This window comes from Musca autumnalis, unplaced genomic scaffold (genome assembly GCF_047663935.1).
Source record: "Musca autumnalis isolate F117 unplaced genomic scaffold, ASM4766393v1 scaffold_2, whole genome shotgun sequence".
NCBI lineage: Eukaryota > Metazoa > Arthropoda > Insecta > Diptera > Muscidae > Musca > Musca autumnalis.
In genome coordinates, this window is record NW_027411755.1 from 64,860,301 (window position 1) to 64,883,435 (window position 23,135).

At 32.6% G+C, this 23,135-nt stretch overlaps 1 protein-coding gene across 1 annotated transcript; it reads left to right on the top strand.

The window, feature by feature from the left end:
* The first annotated feature begins 18,855 nt into the window (after window positions 1-18,855).
* LOC141392260 (odorant receptor 30a-like) lies at window positions 18,856-20,625 on the top strand. Its single transcript, XM_073965211.1, has 5 exons — window positions 18,856-18,964; window positions 19,326-19,425; window positions 19,483-19,582; window positions 19,651-19,860; window positions 20,533-20,625. Exons 1-5 carry the CDS (start codon window positions 18,856-18,858, stop codon window positions 20,623-20,625), a joined length of 612 nt encoding a protein of 203 aa, XP_073821312.1.
* Window positions 20,626-23,135: the final 2,510 nt, after the last annotated feature.

Sequence of the window (23,135 nt, forward strand, 5' to 3'; positions counted from 1 at the left end):
AAGAAAAGACTGTAGCTGAACTGGGTCGACCGTGTGATAATATACGCCACTACTTTTGGATAATTTTCGACGGAAAATAATTAATTAAAAAAAAATTAGATCCCTTTACAGGATAAGATATCAGTCGTCTTTTTCAATTTGATCGATATATTTAAAGGATCAAATTACTTTTGAAAAAAGAAAACTAAATAGGGCAAATCCTGTACAACATTATATATATTTTCAGATTTTTATGTGATGATATATGATTGCACCTACAATATCTCTTCTCTGTGTGTATTCAGATAAATATTATAAAAGTAGTTTATAGAGAGACAAATACTGAGTTAACAAAATACCATGTCGGATTACTGTATACCAAATACTATTAAACGGTTAATAAGATGGTAATAATGGTGAAATGTTGAAGAAAATCCGAACTTCTTAATACTCTATTCGACATATTCGTTATATCGGGATTGCATTGAGATTCTGCAAACCGAAAGGAATCCCAAAATCCATGTTATAGCCGATGTTCTTAAAAAATAGCTTAAGATCTTCGAAATTCTCAAAATCTTGCTATAGCGAAAACAATGGCAAGAGCGAATGTAGTTAATTTTTTTTTTATTTATGTACCAAGACGAGAACATATATGGTTAAAGATCATAAAATACCGAAAACCGGGCATAACTTTTTGTATGGAGTGTTTCAAAATTTTATCTTAAATGTGGCGAACTTTGTCTCTATTGAATTTATATACTTTTTGTCAATAATTCATATAAAATCAACTAAATATACCTTAAAGTACCTTTTAACAACGCTACACCACATTTTATATTTTCCTGATTTTTGGTCAAGTTGGGCCCCCCGAAATGAGATCCTGCGTACGTCCCTGTTCTGAACAATTTCAAATACAACAAACAAAATAGAGGGCCGAACATTTTATATCCTCCGCCATGAAATTTTCTAAACTGAAATATAATAATTAGTTGTCCTTCTCTTACCTATGTCCATAATATGTTGTGGTACCTTAACCAATTTAGATTTCAGAAAAACTTACAAAATCTGAAATCGAGCTGTACCGATAAATGGGAGCTATTCCAAAACGTAGACATATCCACAATTTTTGGGTTTAAAAATTTCTGATCATAAGAAAATCTAAATCATAAATCAAAACTAACTCGGTCATAAAATGTTGCTAAAATCTAACGTACCTGAAATCGGTCAGTTGCGGCAAATAGGGACTATTCCGAAACGTGCAGCCAAATGACAAATTTTTGGGGGCAAATTTTTTTGACCACTCTGAATCTTAAACGCCAAATCACATCAAATGTGAGACTAAAAAATCTTCAAAATACCTAAAATCGGTCGGAATCGTTATATGGAGAAAATTTCTATAGATTTTGGTGGAAAGATTTTTTGATAGTAGACACTCTAATTTCCAAATAACAACCAATTAAGATCGAGAATTAAGATTACAAGTTCACAAAAACTTAACTCGGGTAATGCCGTTATATGGGGGCTATTCCAAAACGTAGACGTGTTTTCAAAATGTTATTTGGAAATGTTTCTATACCACCATGGGGCTATATATCTTAAAATTTAAACATACCCTAAATCGGTTGTTCCCGTTAAATAGGGGCTATACCAAAACGTGGGACGATACATATAGCTCATCTTCAAACTTGACTTTCCTACAAACAAAATATGTGTCGATATAAAATAAAAAATTTTGGATGCTTGTATGATTGCCACTTACAGACGGAAAGACGCGCATATATTGATTCAGGATTTTACCCTAATCAAGAATATATTGCTCATTTATTCAAAGAGTGAATTATTGAATTATAATGCATTTTTGTAAGCAATTTCTACTTTAGCTTGTGTAAAATTTTCATGTCGATATCTCAAAAACTCAACAAGTTGCAGCACATTCTTTAGGAGTTTGTCATAAATCAACAAAAAACTTTTCTGAGTTTATGAAATACTAAGACACGCCAAATCATGCTGGAGGGCAACTTAGAACTTTTATTTATATTACATATCTATTACTGGACGAGCACATGTAACCAATTTCAGTTTTCTTTATAGTGCCAATCATACAGACACAGTGACATACTTTTTTATGATTTGTATTTACTGCTAAAATGTAATTTAGTTACTTGGTCACATTCACGTAAATGTCATTGACATTTTGAGCGTCGTCATTGCACGTGTTGGAGACAAACAAAAGAAGCAAATAACAATATTGGAAAGGACCAACACCCTTGCTTTTATTGAAATGAAAATTGTCATTCGATTTCATAAAAAAAAAGTTTTATTTGTTTTTTGGGTCATAGTGTAATCACAATGTTTCATCAATTTCTTTATATTGTAGAGAAACGTTTGTAAGGATAACATTTACTTTTCTACATTTGAGTTCAAACCTAATCCATGCCTCAACTAAGAGACACTACACAAAAAGCTCGCATAAAGCATGCCAAACCACCGAAGCAAAATACATTGCTGAATTACTATTTACTGCACGCATTTATATTGAGGTGTGATTCGCATAATTGACTCCAACGAGGCATCACTTGAAGAACAGTGTTGAAAAATAAATATTTGAAAGTACTTTTTGATTTGTTGTATTAAGATAAATACCAGTTATCAAACAGTTGGTGGCAGAATGTCTTTGGTCGACGTAAATTGACATTTTTTTCTTTAGATATCATGATTTGCCAATTTACAAAAAATCGAAGTGAGGTGGCTTGTTGTTTCGCTAAATTCCCTAGTGATGATGATTTTATTGACTGTTTGACGTGTGCGAATCCAGGGTTGTTTCTCAAATGCCTTCTTAAATACAATTTAGTGGTGGTCCTTGCAGGAGTATGTGACCATCGCTTGGACAATCCTAAACAGCACGATGGTCACCCAGGAAGAATTTTGGTACCGTCTGACATTAAGATAAAACTAGTGAGCCAAGGCTATAGTTGGTTTGGGGCCGACTATGTGATACCCTACACCACTACCCCTGTGCATAAGCTTTTGACTGGTAAAATTCAAAATATTAAAATTGGGATAGCTTAGCGCCTGTGCTCTGAATGTTTTCATTAATACAGGCAAATTTTGCTAAAACGCATTTAAATACATCTTCAGTAATAAAAAAATGGAAAAGTCAACCATCAATAGACTCCTTTCTCTGTGAGACCCGATCAAAATTCTGACCTGTAGTGTAATTGCACAAAAAATGGAAAGAAGGATTCATTACCGACTATTGCAATATATCCGTTATTTGGCCACCTACGCCAACCTACTTTGCATCATTGTAAAGGTGGGATTTTTTACTTTCATAATCAGACTTTGTTTTTGGAAGTTTCCCAACCAAAGCTGTGATATTTGTCATTATTATTAATATCGCAAAAATGAAAAGTTGGTTTCTATTACCTTCTATTGCGATATCTCCGTTGTTTGACAAACTAGGAAAACCTTCCTTTGCATAGTTGCAAAGGTGATATTTTCTACTTCTATTGCCAGGTTTTGCTTTCGATATGCCTTATATATATTCGATATTCGATTTGAAATGAAACAATTAGCCGACCATCACCAAAATCAATAGGCTTCACTCAACCCTCCACGAATGAAGAATTTTTGCATTTTGGTGACTAAAATAGTGAAAGAGATCCCGCATAACCCACTTTCAAGCAATTTTTTGTTATATTTTTAAAATCATTTCGTACACGTGAGATTTTTAATCGAATAACCTAATAAGTAATATTTTATGTAATCTATTTAAAAAAATAAAAAAAAAACAATTTCTATGTGGATTGTGCAGAAGGTTATTTTATCGAATCAACTTTTATGCAAACTACCATCCATTTTTAAATAAAAACCCGCCAAACTTTGACGCAGGAATGCAAGGTTGTAAAAAGGTAATGACCTTAGTAGTCCACTATACAATGACTGCGAAAATAATAGGTATATACTCAAGCAAAGATAAGAGAAAATTTCTAGATTTTACATGTGGGCTATTATTCGACATGCGCTTTGAAATTATCGGGACAAAAGTCCCAGTTAAACAACTTAAACGGATTATGTGCCTACTATTTATTGCTTTGTTGACACTCAAAGCAGATATTAAAAAAATAACAGAAGAGTATACCTGTTATCAATTTATAATTGAAAACGGACGGACACTTGGAAGATTGTTATACATATCTTATTGATAGGCTTAGCATTTAGGACCTTTATGTAGACTGGTGTCATTACCTAGCAATGTGTAGCCTTCATTTAAAAAGCTTTCATTGATAAATGCCCCATCACACACCACTTATGGCAATATTCCATATACGAAGTTACTTACGCTTTGTATGAGAACAAGCATGGAAATTATACTTCAATGTGTGAAAATTGATTGTCTTCTTGCTGAAGTAAAACATTCTTTGGCTAGAACAACGACAAGTTCAGACAATGATTAAAAAGGAAAAATGTGTATAGCAGTGTGGAAAAAAAGATGATTATTCAGTATATAAGAATGTTTGTTGAATAAGCAGAAATCAACTTTCGCACCGAACAGCATCAATATAATTGAAAAAAGGAGAAATCACAGACACTGAGTTTCTTTTGAACCTGATGTAAAGGTTAAAACAGACAACGTACTTAGAATGCTATTACCGTGTTAATGTGGTGATATACATGTTGAATATGGCTTGGCATTTTAAAATGTATGTATCGTAAGGTGCTTAATGACAAAACGTGTTCTACAAAATGTACTTGATACCAAGTCTATCCATTGAATATTTAAATTAATATCTTTTAATGTTTCGTAGCAAAGTTTGCAAGTTATACTTGTCCTAAATACATGAAATTTAATACACAAATACGTATTATATACATCATATTTTTTATAGTTTGAAAAGAAGTGAAGATTAAAGAAAAATATAAAGAATGTTTGCAATTGTTTATTTTATTAAATTTTTAAAACAAAAGTAGCAAACAAAGTAATTATTTCATACAGAAATGATACAGAATTATTGACATTTACAGACGTGTAATATTCTAGTGTTTATGGTTAATTATTCATTTGATCTCTTATTGCTATCTTAATCGGGTTTTTTCGAAAAGTTGAAATACGAGGGCGGTTCGGAAACTTCTTAGCCTATAAATGAAAGAAAATAGTTAGTTTTGTTTGTTGTTTTGAATAGTTTAGTTTTTCACTGGGAGCTAAATCAGGAGAATAAGGTGGGTGGTCAAGCAACTCGTACTTTAATTCGTTGATTTTAGCCATTGTTAAAACACTCTTGTGCGCTGGTGCGTTGTCTTGATGAAAAATAATTTATTTGTATTGTAAGCCAGGACGTTTTTCTCGAATTTGTACATTTAATTGATCCAAAAGATTGCAATAGTACTCTGAATTTATTGTTTTACCCTTTGCAGATAGTCAATCAATAAAATACCTTTGAAGTCCCAAAAAAACCGTTGCCATAACCTTACCAGCCGATTGAATTGTTTTTGCTTTCTTTGGGGCACTTCCTCCAGCTTCAGTCCATTGTTTGGATTGTTCTTTTGTCTCCGGAGTATAGTGGTGGATCCATGTCTCATCAACAGTTATGAAACGACGCTTAAAATCCATTTTATTTCGCTTAAAACGATCCAAACAAGCTTGAGAAATGTTCATTCTTATGCGTTTTTGATCGACTGTTAACAAATGCGGCACCCATCTTGCAGAAAGCTTTTTCATCTGTAGTTCTTCATGCAAAATTAAATGGACTCGATCATTTGAGATGCCCATGATATTAGCAATTTCACGCACTTTTATTCGTCGATCATTTAATACCATATCATGCACTTTGGCTACAATTTCTGTTGTTGTTGCTGTTTTTGGACGTCCACTACGTGGTTCATGTTCAATGCTTGTACGACCACGTATAAATGCAGCAACCCAATTTTTTACTGTTGCATATGAAGGAGCACTTTCACCTAACACATTCACCATATCATTATGAATTTCTTGTCCAGATAAACCTTTTTTATGTAAATATTTAAAGACAGCAGGCATTTCTAATTTTTCCATTGTAAAAAAATTGCGGATGCGTCTTTTTTGAACACCTGTTTCTATATGAAGGAGTTGCCACATCGAAACAAAATTTAACATGTGTTCATAACAGAGATGGAAGTTTCCAAAACACTTAACTTTTTTCTGTTTATACCGCGCTTTTTGTGCTAGGCTAAGAAGTTTCCGAACTGCCCTCGTATATTTGTGACTGCTAACATCTGTGCTTTCTTACCAAATACGATGTAAGACGTTTATAGAGCATTGGCTCTTAATTTTTTGCAAAAATCATATTCGCTCTCAAATATACTGGATACTGACATCGATGTCTAAGCATACAAGGAGACAAACCACATACTTGAACACTTATACACCCCGCCGAATAAACAAACGAATATTAGTCCTATTTTTTAGTTCTTCCTAGATCCATTGTGAATAAGTCAAATATGTATGGGAGCGATATCATCAAAATTGGACATATAAAGCGTGATTGGTGCACCAAATACCTAAAATCAGGCGGAAATATATATGGGAGCTATACGGACATATATATGGGAGCTATACTCAAATCTGAACCGATTTCGATATAATTTGGCAACTTTTTCCTAGACCTAATTCCGTCACACATTTCAAATTTTATCAAAATTGGATATATAAAGCGTGATTCGTGCACCAAATACCTAAAATCGAAAAATTATACATGGGAGCTATATGCAAATCCGAACCGATTTGTACCAAAATACCTTTCGTCGTTTGACCATAAAATGATATTCCCCAAGTTTTATTTAAATCGGACAATAAATGCGACCAGTACTTTGATTACAAAAATACATGGACAGACAGAGTGTGGTTTAGGGTAAGCAATAAGGAGCTTTTATTTCTTTACCAAGTATGAACCAAGTATGAAATAACCTACCTTAAAGCTCTATATTGGTTTCACAGATTGATGATTGATTGGTCGACGGCGAATGAAGGCAATGCCAATAATTTAACACGCATGGAGAGATCACCACGAAGTAATAGCATTTCTCTGCATACATATTTCATCAACATTTTAACGCTTGTATAAGAGGTACTTTGTTCAAGAATGTGGGATATGACAACAAAATCTTCCTCGGATAGTTTAATGCAAATGACAAAATTTGTAAATTTATGTAAGTTCAATCAGGATCATAAGTACTACATGGGATAAGCAATCCAAGACCAGGTCTTAAACTGGATCCCATCCAAACGATTGTAGTACTTAGCTCACACATTTTAAAAATTTGTGGAATTGTACTCGGAGTGGAATCGAAAATTTTATCAAAATATTCCAGATTTATCGTGAACACCAGTCCTCTCATAGAAGATAAGATGAGAAGACCAGTGGACTTCTAGCAGAAGACTTGTAGGACTTTTATAAAGAACATATAAGTCAAAACAAGTGAAGTGAAGGGGATGATTATTTGATATCCTACACCACTACTCCTGGACACTAACTTTCCACGAAATGTTTTGAATTACATTAAAAAGCATATTTTAAATACTTTATATTTCTAAGTTAGATCTGAAAGAACAACACTTGGATCCCAATATATTGTCCACATAATGTCAATGTTATGTAGGAAGATATATCGACACCTCCAAATAATAGTATGCTAAGACTAAAAAGTGAGTTTTGCAGGAGAAGCTCTCAAAGTGTGGAAATTTTTTTGAACTTCTGTATTATGCTAAGTCAATATTTGTTTATAACTTCTGTTGGGATTGACCGATCATTACCAAAATTAGACAGAGTTTAAGTTAAAGGACGTTCAACACCTCCAAATAATAGTTTGATAATTCTGAACAGTGAGTTTTGCAGGACAAGCTCTAAAAGTTTGGAAATTTCTTTGACCTTCAGTACTATGCTAAGTAAATATTTGTTTATAACTTCTGTTCGGATTGTCCGATTTTTACCAAAATTTGATAGAATTTAGGTTAAAGGACGTTAAATATAAAAATGTAAAGAACTTGAAAACATGCTTAGTCGACTTAGCATACTATTGTTTAGAAGCGTCGATATAACAAAATCTAATAAAGGGCACACAGTCAAAATGAACTACTTTAATAATACCTCAAATTTGGTACTATTAGACATTCGAAAGGAATACTTTTTGTTAGAAAAAGTTTGGGTATTATCCATTTGAGATCAATTCCAAGAGATCTGTTACATATTAGAGGCGATTACCATACTATACATGTTAAAGGCCTTAATTGAAAGGAAAATATATTATTTTTTGAATTCCAAAATGGTGCCTCATATTTCCCTCTAAATATAATAAAGTTTTGGTTAATATGTGTTAAATTAGCAATGAACAAGTAAAAAAGTATCAGTCGGCTTTGCCTACAGAGATATACCATGAGCCTATGTGAATTAAAATTGTCATCTACGGACAGATCGACACATTTGTTGAACTTTTGTGGAGGAGGTAACAGAAAGAGAAGATCGATATCGGTCATTTTAGAAGTAAAACAAAATTTGGACAAAATATTAGGAGTTCCAACGTTTGGATAAATTTTGTTGCCCCGTTCAAGGGATATCGTGCATTTGACATTTTTTAAATATTGGAGGGAAGTACAGGAAGTTGTTGCCAATCTTCTAACCGAAACTAAGTTTGGACACGTTTTTGGCCGTTTTCTCAAGAAGTATGGACTTGCCCCTGAAAAAGCATTTACCGTCGTAATTGCTTCAACAGAAATCAAAGCGATTCGAGAGCAGGTCTTAAAGTGAATTTATCCAAAATTTTGTGTGGGAGGTTCCCGAATGAGTTGACAAATATAGTCCATATTCAAACCTGATATACATATGGCAGATGTATTAGGATGTTTAAAGTATTGACCTTTATGCAGCGGTCAAAATTCGAAACATTTGTAATAATTATTACAATTTATCGAGTACACGGACAGACATAATTTTAATTATGTTAAAGGAAATTTACTTATTTTAATTAGCAAATTGTAATTATTGTACACATTCACTACGACTAAGTTATTTCAACAACAAGTTATAAAAATATCATAAGTTATTTGAATAAATGCAGGATAACATGAAACAGAAGCATTTCGATAGAACACTTAAATTTTGGTCGCATGAATTCTATTTAGTACGAGGGCTGCATTATAACTTTCTGTTCTAGGCAACACTGTGTGTTGTCATACGCCATTTGTATGCTTTTGGAAAGTTTGACAGTTTTTAGCCTAAACGTACTCAGGACAGTTTGACATACGACCATGTAATGTGTTGTTTACAGCGACTTGAAAAAAATCACTTGGCAAAAAAGTTAATGGAATCTATGCGTACCAGTCCGAAACTAAACGGCAATCGACAGTGTGGTTCTTCGAAGACGAATTAAATCCAACGAAAGTTGTTCATAGAAGAAGCACATCGACGCAAATGGTCGCATGTTTCTTTGGCAAAACTGACCATTTAACGACTATACGGCTTGAGCAACGTAGAATTCTGAGTGGTACACTACAATTTGTTTGCCTGAAGTCTTCTGAGAAGTTCGTATAAGGAACAAGAGAAGACGAATCGTTGTGTAATGTGAGCTCTCACATCGATTCAAACCAGCGCATTTTTATCCGGCAAACCGTTGAATTGATGGGTCATCCGCCGTACAGCCCTGAATTGGCAGCCCTGACTTCATAGAAAACTAACTCAGAAACCACATTTTTTTAGTTATGCCACTCTTTGAGCAAATTAGCGTTATGTACATATGTATAGATGTTATGATTTTTTAAGACTGTTTGTAAAAGATGTTCTTATTCTCAACACCCAAATCATTCTTACATTTCAAAATAAAGAAATATAGAGTACGATTCATGAATTAAATTACATTTTGAAACAATCAGTAACCAGTTTAAGGGAGTATTGCTAGAATTTTATGCGTTATTCTCAGCGGTGTTGTTTGTTCTTTTTATTCCAGGGGTTCGTGTTAAAGTATTTCCAATCATGAGGGTTTCCTATGTTATTGTTTTTTTTTCGTTATCGTCTATGCAAATGATATGCGATAGGGCTAAGTATTTTAAACAATGAAAAAGTTGCAAATTGTTTTTATTGATGGGATAAGAGGGCAGAATAAAACAATAGCAATAACAAAACAATAGCAGAAAAGGAAACTACTGCAATATCTAACCACAAGAAAAGCATTCATTATAAGAACTATGTATTTTGTGTTTGAAATTCAGTAACTTGCTGTTACTAAGAAGAAGAGGTTGGCCTATCTATCTGTTTGTCGGTAGTTTTATATATTTTTTCTCTGATGTCAATCACAAAACACCAATGAAATCTAATAAAAATGCAAAGTGAATATTTGTTTCAAGAAACATTAGAGTTAAAAAGAAAAATGTATGAAAATAGAAACAATAAAAACAAGTTAAATTTGAAAATAGACACAGATTTCAATATTGCTGTTTTATTCCCTCCTTTCAAAAGAAACAAAAAATAAAATGGAAGCAACTTCGAGAGGAAGGAAATGTAACAACAAAAGTACTGCGTGTATTGAAGGAAATAAGAAAAGATGATCAAAAACTTATCATACTAACAAGTTTTTTCATTGTTTTCTATTTGTAGAAAAGTCACAATAGTTATATGGAATTTATTACTTCGAAAAAAATTTAACTTTAAATGTTCCCCTAACATTTACAATAGAAAACGTCTATCACATTTATAATATTACATATTATGAACATCAATGGCAACTGTCAATATAAATACATATATTTATAGTTTGTACCTGTTTTCTTATTTCTCTTGACTTGCATTTTTTGGCGTATAATAAGGACAAATTTCATTTTGCTTTATCGACATTTTCATACTTACCTACAGTGACGGCCAAACCTAAAGCACACCCTCAGTACATTTTCTTAAATGATATTTTTTTAAGAAAACAAGGTTATAAATTTGTTTTTTATTTTTCTTTTTATTCATATCTTTAGTAAAAAAACACAAATTTGAGGAAGGAAAACATTTTAAGTCGCAAATATAAGTAGACAAAATTAAAGCACGCCCAAATTTAAGGCACAAAAACCTAGTGAAATCTACATTTCGTTGCGTATACTTTTTTCTGGATGTCACGCACATCTTGTATGCGTTTTCGATATTTAATTATAAATTATTACAGGAGATATTGGTGTCCAGGCTACTTTTGAGGCTTCATTTTCTTTGGTTTGCTAATTTTTATGAGGAAAAGTCAAAATTTTTTAGTTTCCATGAAGCCAAGGTTTGCACTATTATAATACGCGAACTAGTGTAGTTTACCAGTAACTATGACTATTGCTGGATTAATTTAGATGTTTTTGTACGAAGCTCAAAAATTTAGTAAAAAAATTTAATTTACGTGGTAGTTACGGCCGCGTAAAGGAAAAAACATAGGTAAAAACACGTTGAAGCTAAACAGGTTTTTTATATTGCTATTCGATTTCTGATTAAACCATTCAACTGACCGACATCTGTCCAAAGTAAAAGTAGGACAATACAAAATGAAGATTACACTTCTAATGTATCACTTTCCAAAATTTCTATAGTCTACTGCCAAAGGCCAAAATTTAGTGCGATGTCTTTTCTAAAAAACCTATTTTTTGGGTACAGTATTTACAATATCGGTTTGAGTGTGCTGGTACCCCGCGATATTTTAGTTTTTCGACGATCCGGATCATATGAATCACAGATCGTAAAAATCCATCTACTAGAACGGCGGAAATGGCTACTGCAAAAATTGAAACATTTGCGAAAAATGTTTTTCAAAATATCGCTGACTAATTCGCGTTTTATGTGGATCGTTTCCATTTCAATGAAGAAAATGAATCATCACTCGCGTTTGTGCGAAAACAGCGGTTTGCAAAATTTAGTGGCATGGGAGCTGTATCCAATTTATCCAAAAAATACTGTGTGATGCTATATCCACGGTTCTTGATGGATTTTATTGAAATATGTTTAGATCGATGTATTTTTTCACGGTTGATAGTGAAATCGGATGCGCATAAAAAGTATATGCACTTTGTGCAAAATATAAGCGTTATACAGTTTGTTGCACACTAAACTGCAGACGATGCTACATCTTAGCGGCCAAAGTAAATCCTGACAAATGTGTACAAATTAAAAGAGAAGAATTCGCTGTATTGGTAAACCGCATGCGCATCAAGTGATTTTGAGGATTTCGCGATTTACACGCATTTCAAAATGAACATTACCCGATACAATTTTATTTCAAGAAGGAACCCAACATTTATTTGAAAGATATCCATATCTTCTGGTAGATGTTAGCGTGTTTTCGAGAAGTGATTAGAATAAAAAAATTGATTTATTGCGTGAAATTTAACTAAAATAGAAGAAAAACTCCGACCTATTTTTCTTACATTTTGTTCAACTAACTCACAAAATAAATTTTAATAAATATTTTCTCTTACAAAAATTTTATAAATTTCCTCAATATATTTTTTGTTTTTTGCTATAATATGCAAACCGCTAAACGGATTTGTATAGTTTTGGTTTCATTTGAATCTTCGCGATGTTTAGATTGCGTACATATTTTTTATATATTTTTCAGATGCATAAACAGCTTGAATTTTATTAGAACAAGTTGTAAACTACCAATTGTTTTGAATGCTTTCCTAATTTCCGCGAAAACTTACAACTTTTTCACTAAATTTATGGGACCTCAGTAAACATATAGTATGTAGGGAGCCCCTAATTAATAGAGTTTCTCAATATAATGATTAGAGTCTTTTAAAGATTTTTTTCTTTTTATCAGAATTGAAACCGCCATAACATTTGCGCGCAACAACCAAAATTAGTATCTCGAACAGATTTAAGAATGAGATTTTTTTCCCAATCTACGTACCAAAAATCTTTCATGTAGCTTAAAAAAATTTTTTTAATTTTTTTTTTTATGGAAAACTAAAAAATTTTGTCTTTTCTTCATATACACTTTGATACGATGAAAATGTGTCTCATCGAAATAATGGTTTTAGACCCCAAGTATGTTTGGACGAAATGTGTTTCAGACAATTTTGAGTCGATCTAGCCATGTCCGTCCGCCTGTCTGTCTATCTGTCCTGCTGGCTGGAGCGCACGATAACTCTCGAACGGATGAACCGATTCGGTTCAAATTTTGGCTTTCGTAATATTTTGCCCAAACTTAGTTTAAGTTCGAAGATGACCTACATCGGTCCATTCCTTCCGGTACCTCCCCCACAAAAGTTCGAAAATGTTCGGAAAGTTTGTGCGCACGATAACTCTTGAAGGGTGTGACCGATTTGGTCCATACTTTGTATAGCGAAAACTTTCTACCAGAGTAATATAAGGTTTCAATATGGTCTCAATTTGTCCACTCCTTCGGGTATCTCCCACACAAAATTTCGGAAAAGTTCAGTTTAGGGCCATCTCTCGAATCGCTTTGATTTTTGTTTTAGCAACTTGTATACACTGCCCTCCATACGACGGTACAAGTTTCATCAGGGGCAAGTCCACACTTCCTGAGAAAATAGGCTGAAAGTTGCAAAAAAACCCCTATGACACCGTGTGAGGTGGTTGGAGCCCAAGATAACTCTCGAACGGATCTGCCGATTCCGTCCAAAATATGACCTTAGTAATATTTTGTCCAAACATAGTTTAAGTCTGAAAATAAGCCATATTGGTCCACTCCTTCAGGTACCTCCCCCACAAAAGTTCAAAAATGTTCGGAAAAATTGTTCGTACGGTAACTCTTGAAGTGAGTGGCCGAATTGGTCTACACTTTACACATCCTAATATATCCACCAGATATACATTAGGTTCAAATATGGACTATATTTGTCCACTCCATCCGGTACCTCCCACACAAAATTTCGGATAAGTTCACTTTATGACCAAATATCGAATCACTTTGATTTTTGTCGAAGCAACTTGCATTCGCTGCCTCTATTACGATGGTAAATGTTTTTTAGGTGCAAGTCCATACTTCTTGAGCAAACAGCCCGTATAGTGTAAAACCCCCTATGGCACCATATGTTGTGGCTGGAGATCCACTTCTATAACGGTCAATGTCGATCCATTCCTTTTAGTATCTCCTCCGCAAAACTTTTGATCTTTAATCTTAATCAACATTTTTGTCGGTTCAAATGCCCAAAATTTTTAAAACCCCCTAAATACATACGTATTTTGGGAAAAAAATTGTTTCAATATACACAGGCTGAGGGTATATCTCTGTCGGCAAAGCCGACTGATACTTTTTTACTTGTTTCATTTGCGTTTTGAGTTAACGATCTCCCACAAGTCCCAATCGATAGATAAGATCAGGGGTTTGGACAGGCCAATGTCGAATTGTTTTGGAATCACCCCTCATCCACTTTTGATACATATTTTTGCCCGTTTTCTTCCTGGAATGTCCATCTAAGTGGCACCTCTTCTTCAGCATAAGGCAACATTACGCCTCTTAACGCCCGAAAACAGCACAGTACGCCATTTTTGGATACTACAGTTCAGATGGGTCTTTGCGAGTTCAAGTCTGGCATTTTTGACGATATGAATGGTTTTTTGCTGGTCGTCGATAAAATAAGCCAGCGTCTGTCGCTCTTCTGTAAATCGTTCTTTTGCTAATTTTTAAACCTAAGCGACTTTGTATTTGACCAAAAAAAGCTGTAGCATCATTTTTGGATGAATATCAACAATATCGGATAATGTTTGGTATAGCCCCCTTATGGCGGTACATCCGGATTTTTAGTATTTTGAGGATTTAAGCCACATTTTCCTATTAAATTAGCTGCAATTTAGTACTTAGGGTTGCTAGTGGTCGCAAAACTTTTTCATCCAAAATTGTTGACCTGGTTCCACGTTTGGGTATAGCCCCCATAAACGGTACCTCCTGATTTGCAGTATTTTAATGATTTAAGCTACATTTTCCGAAAATTAATTAATTCGCCTGAAATAATTAATAAATTAATATCCTCTATGCCTTCAAGATGTTCGTGTGTCATCTGGAGTAAAGGATACGCAACGAAATATTGATTTCAGTAGTTTTTTCGTTCCTAGAAAGCTGGAATTTTGACTGTGGGTTGCTGTCGGTGCGTAGGGGTGAGATAAGGCTGGGTTTTTGGAAATTCGACCTAGAAGGGTACTAAAAGTACTAAAAGGTACTAAATATGGTACCCTTTGTATTAGGCAAAAGGTAACAGCTAGAATTCTGAAATTTGGAATGATGGTAACTGATGGAGAGTTAGAAAGATGTACGAAAAGTTACGAAATTTGGTACCAATTGTATATTTTGAGCGGATATAGCTACAATCTTCATATTTGTTATGGGAATCAAGGTTGGGAAGTGGTGTTGATATAAGGAAATGATTTTGGAAGTTCGTAATTATGTGTACGAGTAGTACAAAATGGTACTAAATTTGGTACAATTTGGATTTGTTTGAACGGATGGAGCTGAAAACCTGAAATTTTTATGCTCAAGAACTAAGAGAACTGATGAGTCCAAGTGGCGTTGGACCAAACTAGTATTCTCTGCCCTTACCTAAAGTAAATCAATTTTAACTACACCCACTTTAAAAACTTGTTGTTTTTAAAATTTGAAAACAACAAATATGTGATTAAGCGGGCTTACTTTAAAATAAAAAGTAAACACACATCACAACAAAACTGCCAAAGTGAATCTAATTTAGATTACCGTTGAAGTGTACGATTGAGATATGGGGGTAGTTTTGGAAATTCATACTTATGTGTACGAAAAGTACTAAATGTTACCAAATTTGGTACAATTTGGATTTAGGTAGACATGGAAACCTGAAAATTTGAAATAAGATTACTGATGGATTGGGGTAGTTTTGGAAATTCGTACTTATGGGTACGATAGGTACTAAATTTGGTACAATTTGGATTTTGGGGAATGAATTGAGCTGGAATCCTGAAATTTGGAATTAAGGATTGGCTTAGTCTTGGAAATTCGTACTTATGGGTACGGAAAGTACTAAGTGGTACTAAATATGGTACAATTTAAATTTAGGTGGACGGATAGGGCTGGAATCCTGAAATTTGGAATTAAGATTACTTATGGAGTGTAGGATTGAGGTAGTTTCGGAAATTCGTACTTATTGGTACGGAAACTACTAAACGGTACTAAATTTGGTACAATTTATATTTGGGTGAACGAATAGAGCTGGAACCCTGAAATTTCGAGTTAAGGCTACTGTTGGAGTGTGGGATTGAGGAAGTATTGAAAATTCTTACTTATGGGTACGAAAAGTAAGAAATGGTACTAAATTTGGTACAATATATATATGGTTGGATGGAAATTCGCAATTACTGTTGGAGACAGTTATTGAAATTCGTACTTTCATACGAAAAGTATTAATGGTATTATGAATAGAGGTGGAATTCGGAAATTTGGTATTATAGTCGATGTTGGTGTGTAGGGTTGAGATATGGATGTCGTTGTGGATATACGTACCATAAGTGTACGAAAATTTGGTACCAGTTTGGTGTTGCAGGATGGAATATAGGTGGAATTTCGAATTGCTGTATGAGGGATTGTGTTGGTGTTTAGATACCGATTTTTTGAAATGCATACAAATTCTAAAATTAGGCTGAAGACTGGATGATTTATTGAGAAATACGAAATGTACTAAATGCTATTAAATTTGATGTTGCGTGTAGCATTGAAGATGAAATTATATCAGTACCGCGTGAAAAGTACAAAATTGCAATAAATTTGGTATTGGGATAAGGAATAGAAGTGAAATTCCGATATATTATTGATTTGTCAGGTTCATTGTTAGAGGTGGTCGTACAATAACTGTACTAGAAGTATTAAAGAATACTAAATATTGAAGCACTGATATTGGGTGAATCGAATGAAATTTGTTATGAGGATAACTGTTGAGATTGGATCTACATGTAATACCATTGACATTGGGTGAACAAGTAGAGCTAAAACTGTAACATTTGAGCTAAGGTCCTTGATTTTAAACATAGTACTGAATAATTACTATTGTTTCTAGGTTAACACGAATTCGGTCTCTAAATAATGTCCAGAAATCAAAAAATCAAACGTACCTTTTCAACAATATTGTTTTTATCTTTGTTGTCTATTCTAAACGTTAAGTAAGTTCATTTGAAAGGGTAGATCTATGCGGCTAATATTTTACAAAAAGGTTTTTACATTCTGAGAAAAAAGGCCTAAAATAAAATGTCTCAAAAATTAACTGTTATATAGGGTAACATCTTCTTAATAATGGTTTTCTACATTTTGATATCACAAATTCCAAAATTCGGTTAGAAAATGTGGATACAATTTTCAAAATACCCATACCGTTCTAATAAAACATGGACTGGAATTTAAAATGTAGGCCGCTGTTGAAGTGTATGAAGTGTAGAGGTCTTTGTTCTTTTTTTTTTTTTTTTTGAAATTCGAACAAAACGTATAAGAGCAGTACTTGAATGAAATTAAATATCAATTCAAATAGGTATTAGTACATCAACATTTTCAGTGTTCTTACGCTTACGAAGTAGCGGGCATTTTGCTAGTGTACCTATGAAAAGAAGCAAATCCTTGCCTCACATGTATGTGCATTTTTAAATTATGTTTATTTTGAGGCATATCAGTTTACAAGGATAGTAATTCTATACATATCTCTTTTGCCAGTAAATTTAAAAATAGCGGAAGCACATGATTCGTTATAACTTTCCAAATTCAAAATTTGTAAAAAAGTTGTTCAACTCATTAATATTCCATTGCTTTGCATGCAATAGATATATCAAACACCATAACACGAAAACAGAACGTTCTTTAGTTTTAACTGGTGGCTTATAAAATTAAGTAATACCGCAAAACCCCAAGGAGTAGCAATATGAAGTTCTTCGATAAATATAATAGAAGAGACACAAGTGTCATAAATACTGTAGCTTGAAATTTGTTGAAAAGAGCCGGAACCTGGACAATCCGATGATACGCGAAGCATTAACCTGTAATGATAGCCATCAGGTATTATTAACAAAAATACACCTCTCTCCTGTGGTCTTACCTAAACTGGAAGAGTATGGATTATTATTCATTGACGATGACCTTTTATTTTATCATAGAAGATATAAAACATTTGATTTATATAATACTGTATATATAACATCACAGTAATGTATATTATTTGTATGTAGTTGTATATAGTTGTACATAGTTAGGATTAAGTTAGTTTTAAGTTATAGCATAAATTCAGAAAATATCTTGAGAGATTAGCACATTTTTAATAATTCTTTTTTTGGGGCGACAACAAATTTGAAATTCTTGCCCAAGCAACATTGTATGAAGATGTGTATGTAGAATACGCTGCTACACCAAAATAATATTATTTAATCAAATATTATTTAAAAAGAAACTATAGACTTAAGAGATCAATATGTATCCCAAGTATCATAAAAATGAATTTAAAAGTAAGCCAATACTTTAATTTTTGTAACGATTGAAATGAATTTAAATAAATGGCAATTTTAAAAGTAAAAAGTAAGTGTCATAAATAATCGTCAAAGAATAGAAAGTATTGAAGATGTTCAAATGCTGTGGTTTAATGTGAAAGTTTTAAAATTCTGGTCAGTCGTTATTGACGAAAATTGGCGACAATATTTTTCGTACATACCATTGTTCTTCTTGAATATATGTCAAATTTTGGATTTGTTTTATACAGAAAAACATACTGATGATAAAATTCGCGATATCTACATAACCATGTTAATATTCAATGCATTTATACGAGCGTTTGTAATGGTCACAAATCGTCAAAAATTTGATCAGCTATTTCAAATTACGAAGAAATTGTTCGCTGAATTAATGACGGAGTTTAACTCTGAAATAAGAGAAATAATGGCGAGACATACAGATATGGTGCTGAAAGTGTCGAAAATAAATCTTATAATAGGCATATTGTCAAGTTTGGGATTTTCAATATTTCCCATAATATCGGAGAGGATAGGTAAATGTATAAAAAATATAGTACAATCCATATAATTCGTAACGAAAGGCCTTTTATTAACGAATTTCAAATTGAATTAAATGAGAAGAAAGAAGTTTCAACGGATCCGGAGTGCGAATTATCGGAATTCTACTATGCATATCTATGCATTTCATAATAATGCCTTCACTGTGTTTCCATATATATTTTTTAGAATTTATTTTTGGCATTTATGTGCCCTTCATCGATGAGTATCGGAGCCCCTGGTATGAAATACTACTAACTGTTCAATGCATCTTAAATCTCATAGGGATGTGCATGTTCATACCATTCACCGGAATGTTTTTATCATTCTTTATATTTTCTATTGTTGTTTCAAAAGTTATCCAATATAAATTGAGAAATTTTTCCAAGGAACTTAAACCAACCGTAATTAAAGGACAAATTATAGAGTGTATTGAAATGCATTTGAAACTTATTAGGTAAAAACGATTATTAATATCATGAGCAACCAATTTAATGTTTGTACATATTTTCAGCTATATTGATAAAGTTAATGAATTAGTTTCTTTTATATCCCTGTTGGACTCTATACTGTTTGTGAGTCTTTCTTGTATTATGCTGTTATCATTTACTTTGGTAAGTTTAAAACCTATGTATGTAATAAAATATTCCCTAATTTTCCTATTCGTATTTTCCAATTGTAGGTGGATACTGTGTTACAAAAATTCACCATAGCAATTTATATTACAATGATTTTCACTCAAACATTTTTATTTTATTACTTTTCAAATGAAGTGTACTATCAAAGCTTAGAGATTTCAACTGCTGCCTATGATATTGATTGGTTCAATTATGATGTGGATAATCAAAAACTTTTAAAGCTGTTTCTGCTAAGATCGCAAAAGCCATGTGCTGTAAGTTTATTGTTTAAGTTAATAATTATTAACTTTACTAAAAGTATATTTTTTATTTTTTAATTTAGATTTCAATTGCAAATGCGTATCCCATTATTTTGAAAAGGTTACAGGTTTTGCTGAAGATTACGTACAGCATTTTTACCCTATTAAAACAAATTTATGGATAATGGATAAAAAATTTTATATCACAATAACTTCAACTGTTGCATATAGAGTTTTTAAAAATGTACTATATCGCACTACTACATCTGTACTTGATATAATAAAATATTTGTGCCGTGTTTTACTTAAATTGAATAGTCCAATATACGATATTTAAATTTTAGTTATCGTGATAACATATATGTACATTACAATATTTTACAACCTAATAAATCATGGAGTTTTTGTCCCTCTACTACGAATTTCCCAAAACTAAGCCAGTTTAATCCTATATTTTTTTTAATTTTATTGAATTATTTCTTGTTAATATTTTTACAAATTTTAAATTCATTTCAGTGGTATAAACCCAATTTTGTTTGTCAATTTTCATTTAAATTCTTATTTTATCCTAACTTCCTCTATACCTCGACATTATTCCTGTAAATTCTTTTTTGTTCAATTTTCTATGAGTGACTCTGCAATTTCATTCACAGCACTTTATTAAGAAACTTTGTTACAAATATGTAGAATGAAACAACTAATATTGTCTTTATAACACGACAAAGTGCCACAGAGTATATGACACCAATGGAAGGCAAAGGTGGAGATTTGTCTTGTTAAACCTCTTTACTTATGGTATATTCTTGGGTATCGAGATAGTTTTATACATAATTAAAAATGGAAGCCAATTAATAAATTTTTTCTTGTAAGAATGCAGGATGTTCCCAAGAAGTACAAAGTTTATCCGGATTGAAGTTACATTTTCCCATAAACGAGATTGTAACGCAAAGGTGAGATAAGAAGGAAGGAGATGTAGAAGGAAGCCATTAATTTTTTAAACAAATAGAAAGGAAGCAAACGATCAGAAAATAAGAATCGCTATGTTGCTAACATAGAATGTTTATTACAAAGAAGTAACAACGGGAGCAGAATATGCTAACTAATATTGTAAGCATAAAAATATGGTTCAGGGATGTGAGCTTGTAATGATGTAAGGTTGTATTGATCATGGATAACCCTAAGTGACAAATTATAGCTATTTAATTCTAAAAACGTGGCTAAAAACATCAAAATATCTTAAATATATCCAAAACTATAATATTTTTTGTTTTGTTCAATATTTATTTTGAAAATTATGAGAAATTCAGTTAATGTTTTTGTGCGATTTTTCACGCTTCAACCACTACAACTTAGCCATTTCTTAAGCGATTTAAAATAATAGCTTGTTCCTAAGATATTATTCACCCCTTTAAAAGGATCAATAGAAATTCGTTGTGAAAAAAGAAGTTATCCCGTTTAAACATAAAAATCTTAGAAACCCGTTCTTCACTACCTCCATGAACCCCAACACGATAGAATGTTTCCATCAGCTGTAATACTTTTCTGGTCAACTTTTGTAGCACAGTGACATTTATCGACATTTTCCAAAAAAATTTGCACTGTCTTGGCTACAATTCTTGTGTTAGTCTTGGATCGAAAATCTCAATGGTTTGGCTGTTATATGCCAAAATATCAAAAAAGTGGATAAAAAACTTAAAGTCAAAATCGGTAGGCTCGATTATCACCGTAGGCATATGGTCTAGTGGACTTTTTTGCTCAGTATAGTCCCAGGAATCAGAAACGCGAAGCGCCCATTAAGGTTTTCAAATCGCCCCGGCCTAAAGTGTGTATATATCGTATGCTTACCGTGACCATCCGTACTCTATTTTTTAACGTGCTCTATATTTAATGGGGTTTAGAAATACATGTGAATACATGCATACGCAATCCGATGAAATCAGAGAATTCACTAACGTATTTTTTGGTTATCGACAACAATCGTTAAAATTAAAATGCTTATAAAATCGTTAATTAACGAAGTTTGTCGGTAAGTTAGCAAAAAAAAAATAAAAATAAAGTAGTCGCTAAGTACTACCGATAGCAACAGTGTTGTCAAATTTTATTTGTGATTTTCATTCATAATTTTGCGTTTTAATTTTAGCTATTTTTGTCAGCAACCACAAAATGCCTTAGAGAATCCCACTACAGGTGTTCATGCAATATCGAATGTAAGCTGGCGTAAGAATTGCCCAAGGTTACACATATACTTTAAATGCTAGATTGTGGGAACTTAATTTAAGAATATTTACTTACACTTTTTGGATGTGCGATCTCATCGCAGGTATTTTGCATACTGTGTTGCAAAGACGTAGCAACATTCTATATACTATAAAATACACTTTTAAAAACAAAACATTTTATTACTAGCTGCCTGTGGCATTAACTCACAATAAATTGAAATTAAAGTAAAGCTTACCTACTTCCTTCGTAGTTATTAAGGGCATATGTATGTTCCGATTCATACCGCATTCTAATAATGCTGTAGTAAAATAAGTGTATCAAACGGGTGTTTGTTTGAAATATTAATAATTCCAAATCAGTGAGAATTACAGTAATTAAATTAATGATATTTACTTTAAGTAACCATATGAGTGACATTGCAATTTAGTTCATAGCATTTTAATATTAAACCTTAATTCGATAAGGGAGATACAACCAACAATACCCCAATAACTTTGATATTTAAAAATGTCACAAAATCTTCAGTAAAAGGAATATAAAACCAAAAGTTGAGAATCATATTTCTGAGACACTTTACTCTATAAGTAAAGTGTCTCAGAGAGATGATTCTCAACCTTTGGCTTTCTATTTGGCTTATTACGCATCTGGGTATCAAGACATGCATTATTAAGAAAAAACATCAAGTAGACAAATTGTCTGTAATCACAAAGATGTTTCGAATGAGGACCATGTTTATGACGGATTGCAGTCTCATATTTTCCATAAATGAACTAGAACCGCAAGAGTTGAGTTAAGGTGAAACATGATGCTGTTATAAGATATGTAAAAGGAAGTCATTAAATTATTAAACACATAGATAATAGAAAAGTAAGCAAGAAATTTGTCTATCAAGAAAGCCTGAGGCATGAATATAACTTGTGTAAGGACTAGCATGCGAAAGTGTAGTAGAAACAAGTGTTAATTAGTCTTGTAGACAACGATATTATTTATGGAATAGAATTAACTTATATTTATTAGGGTCTGTGTAGGTCGATAATAAACTGTTTGATTTCAAGTGACATGAATAAATG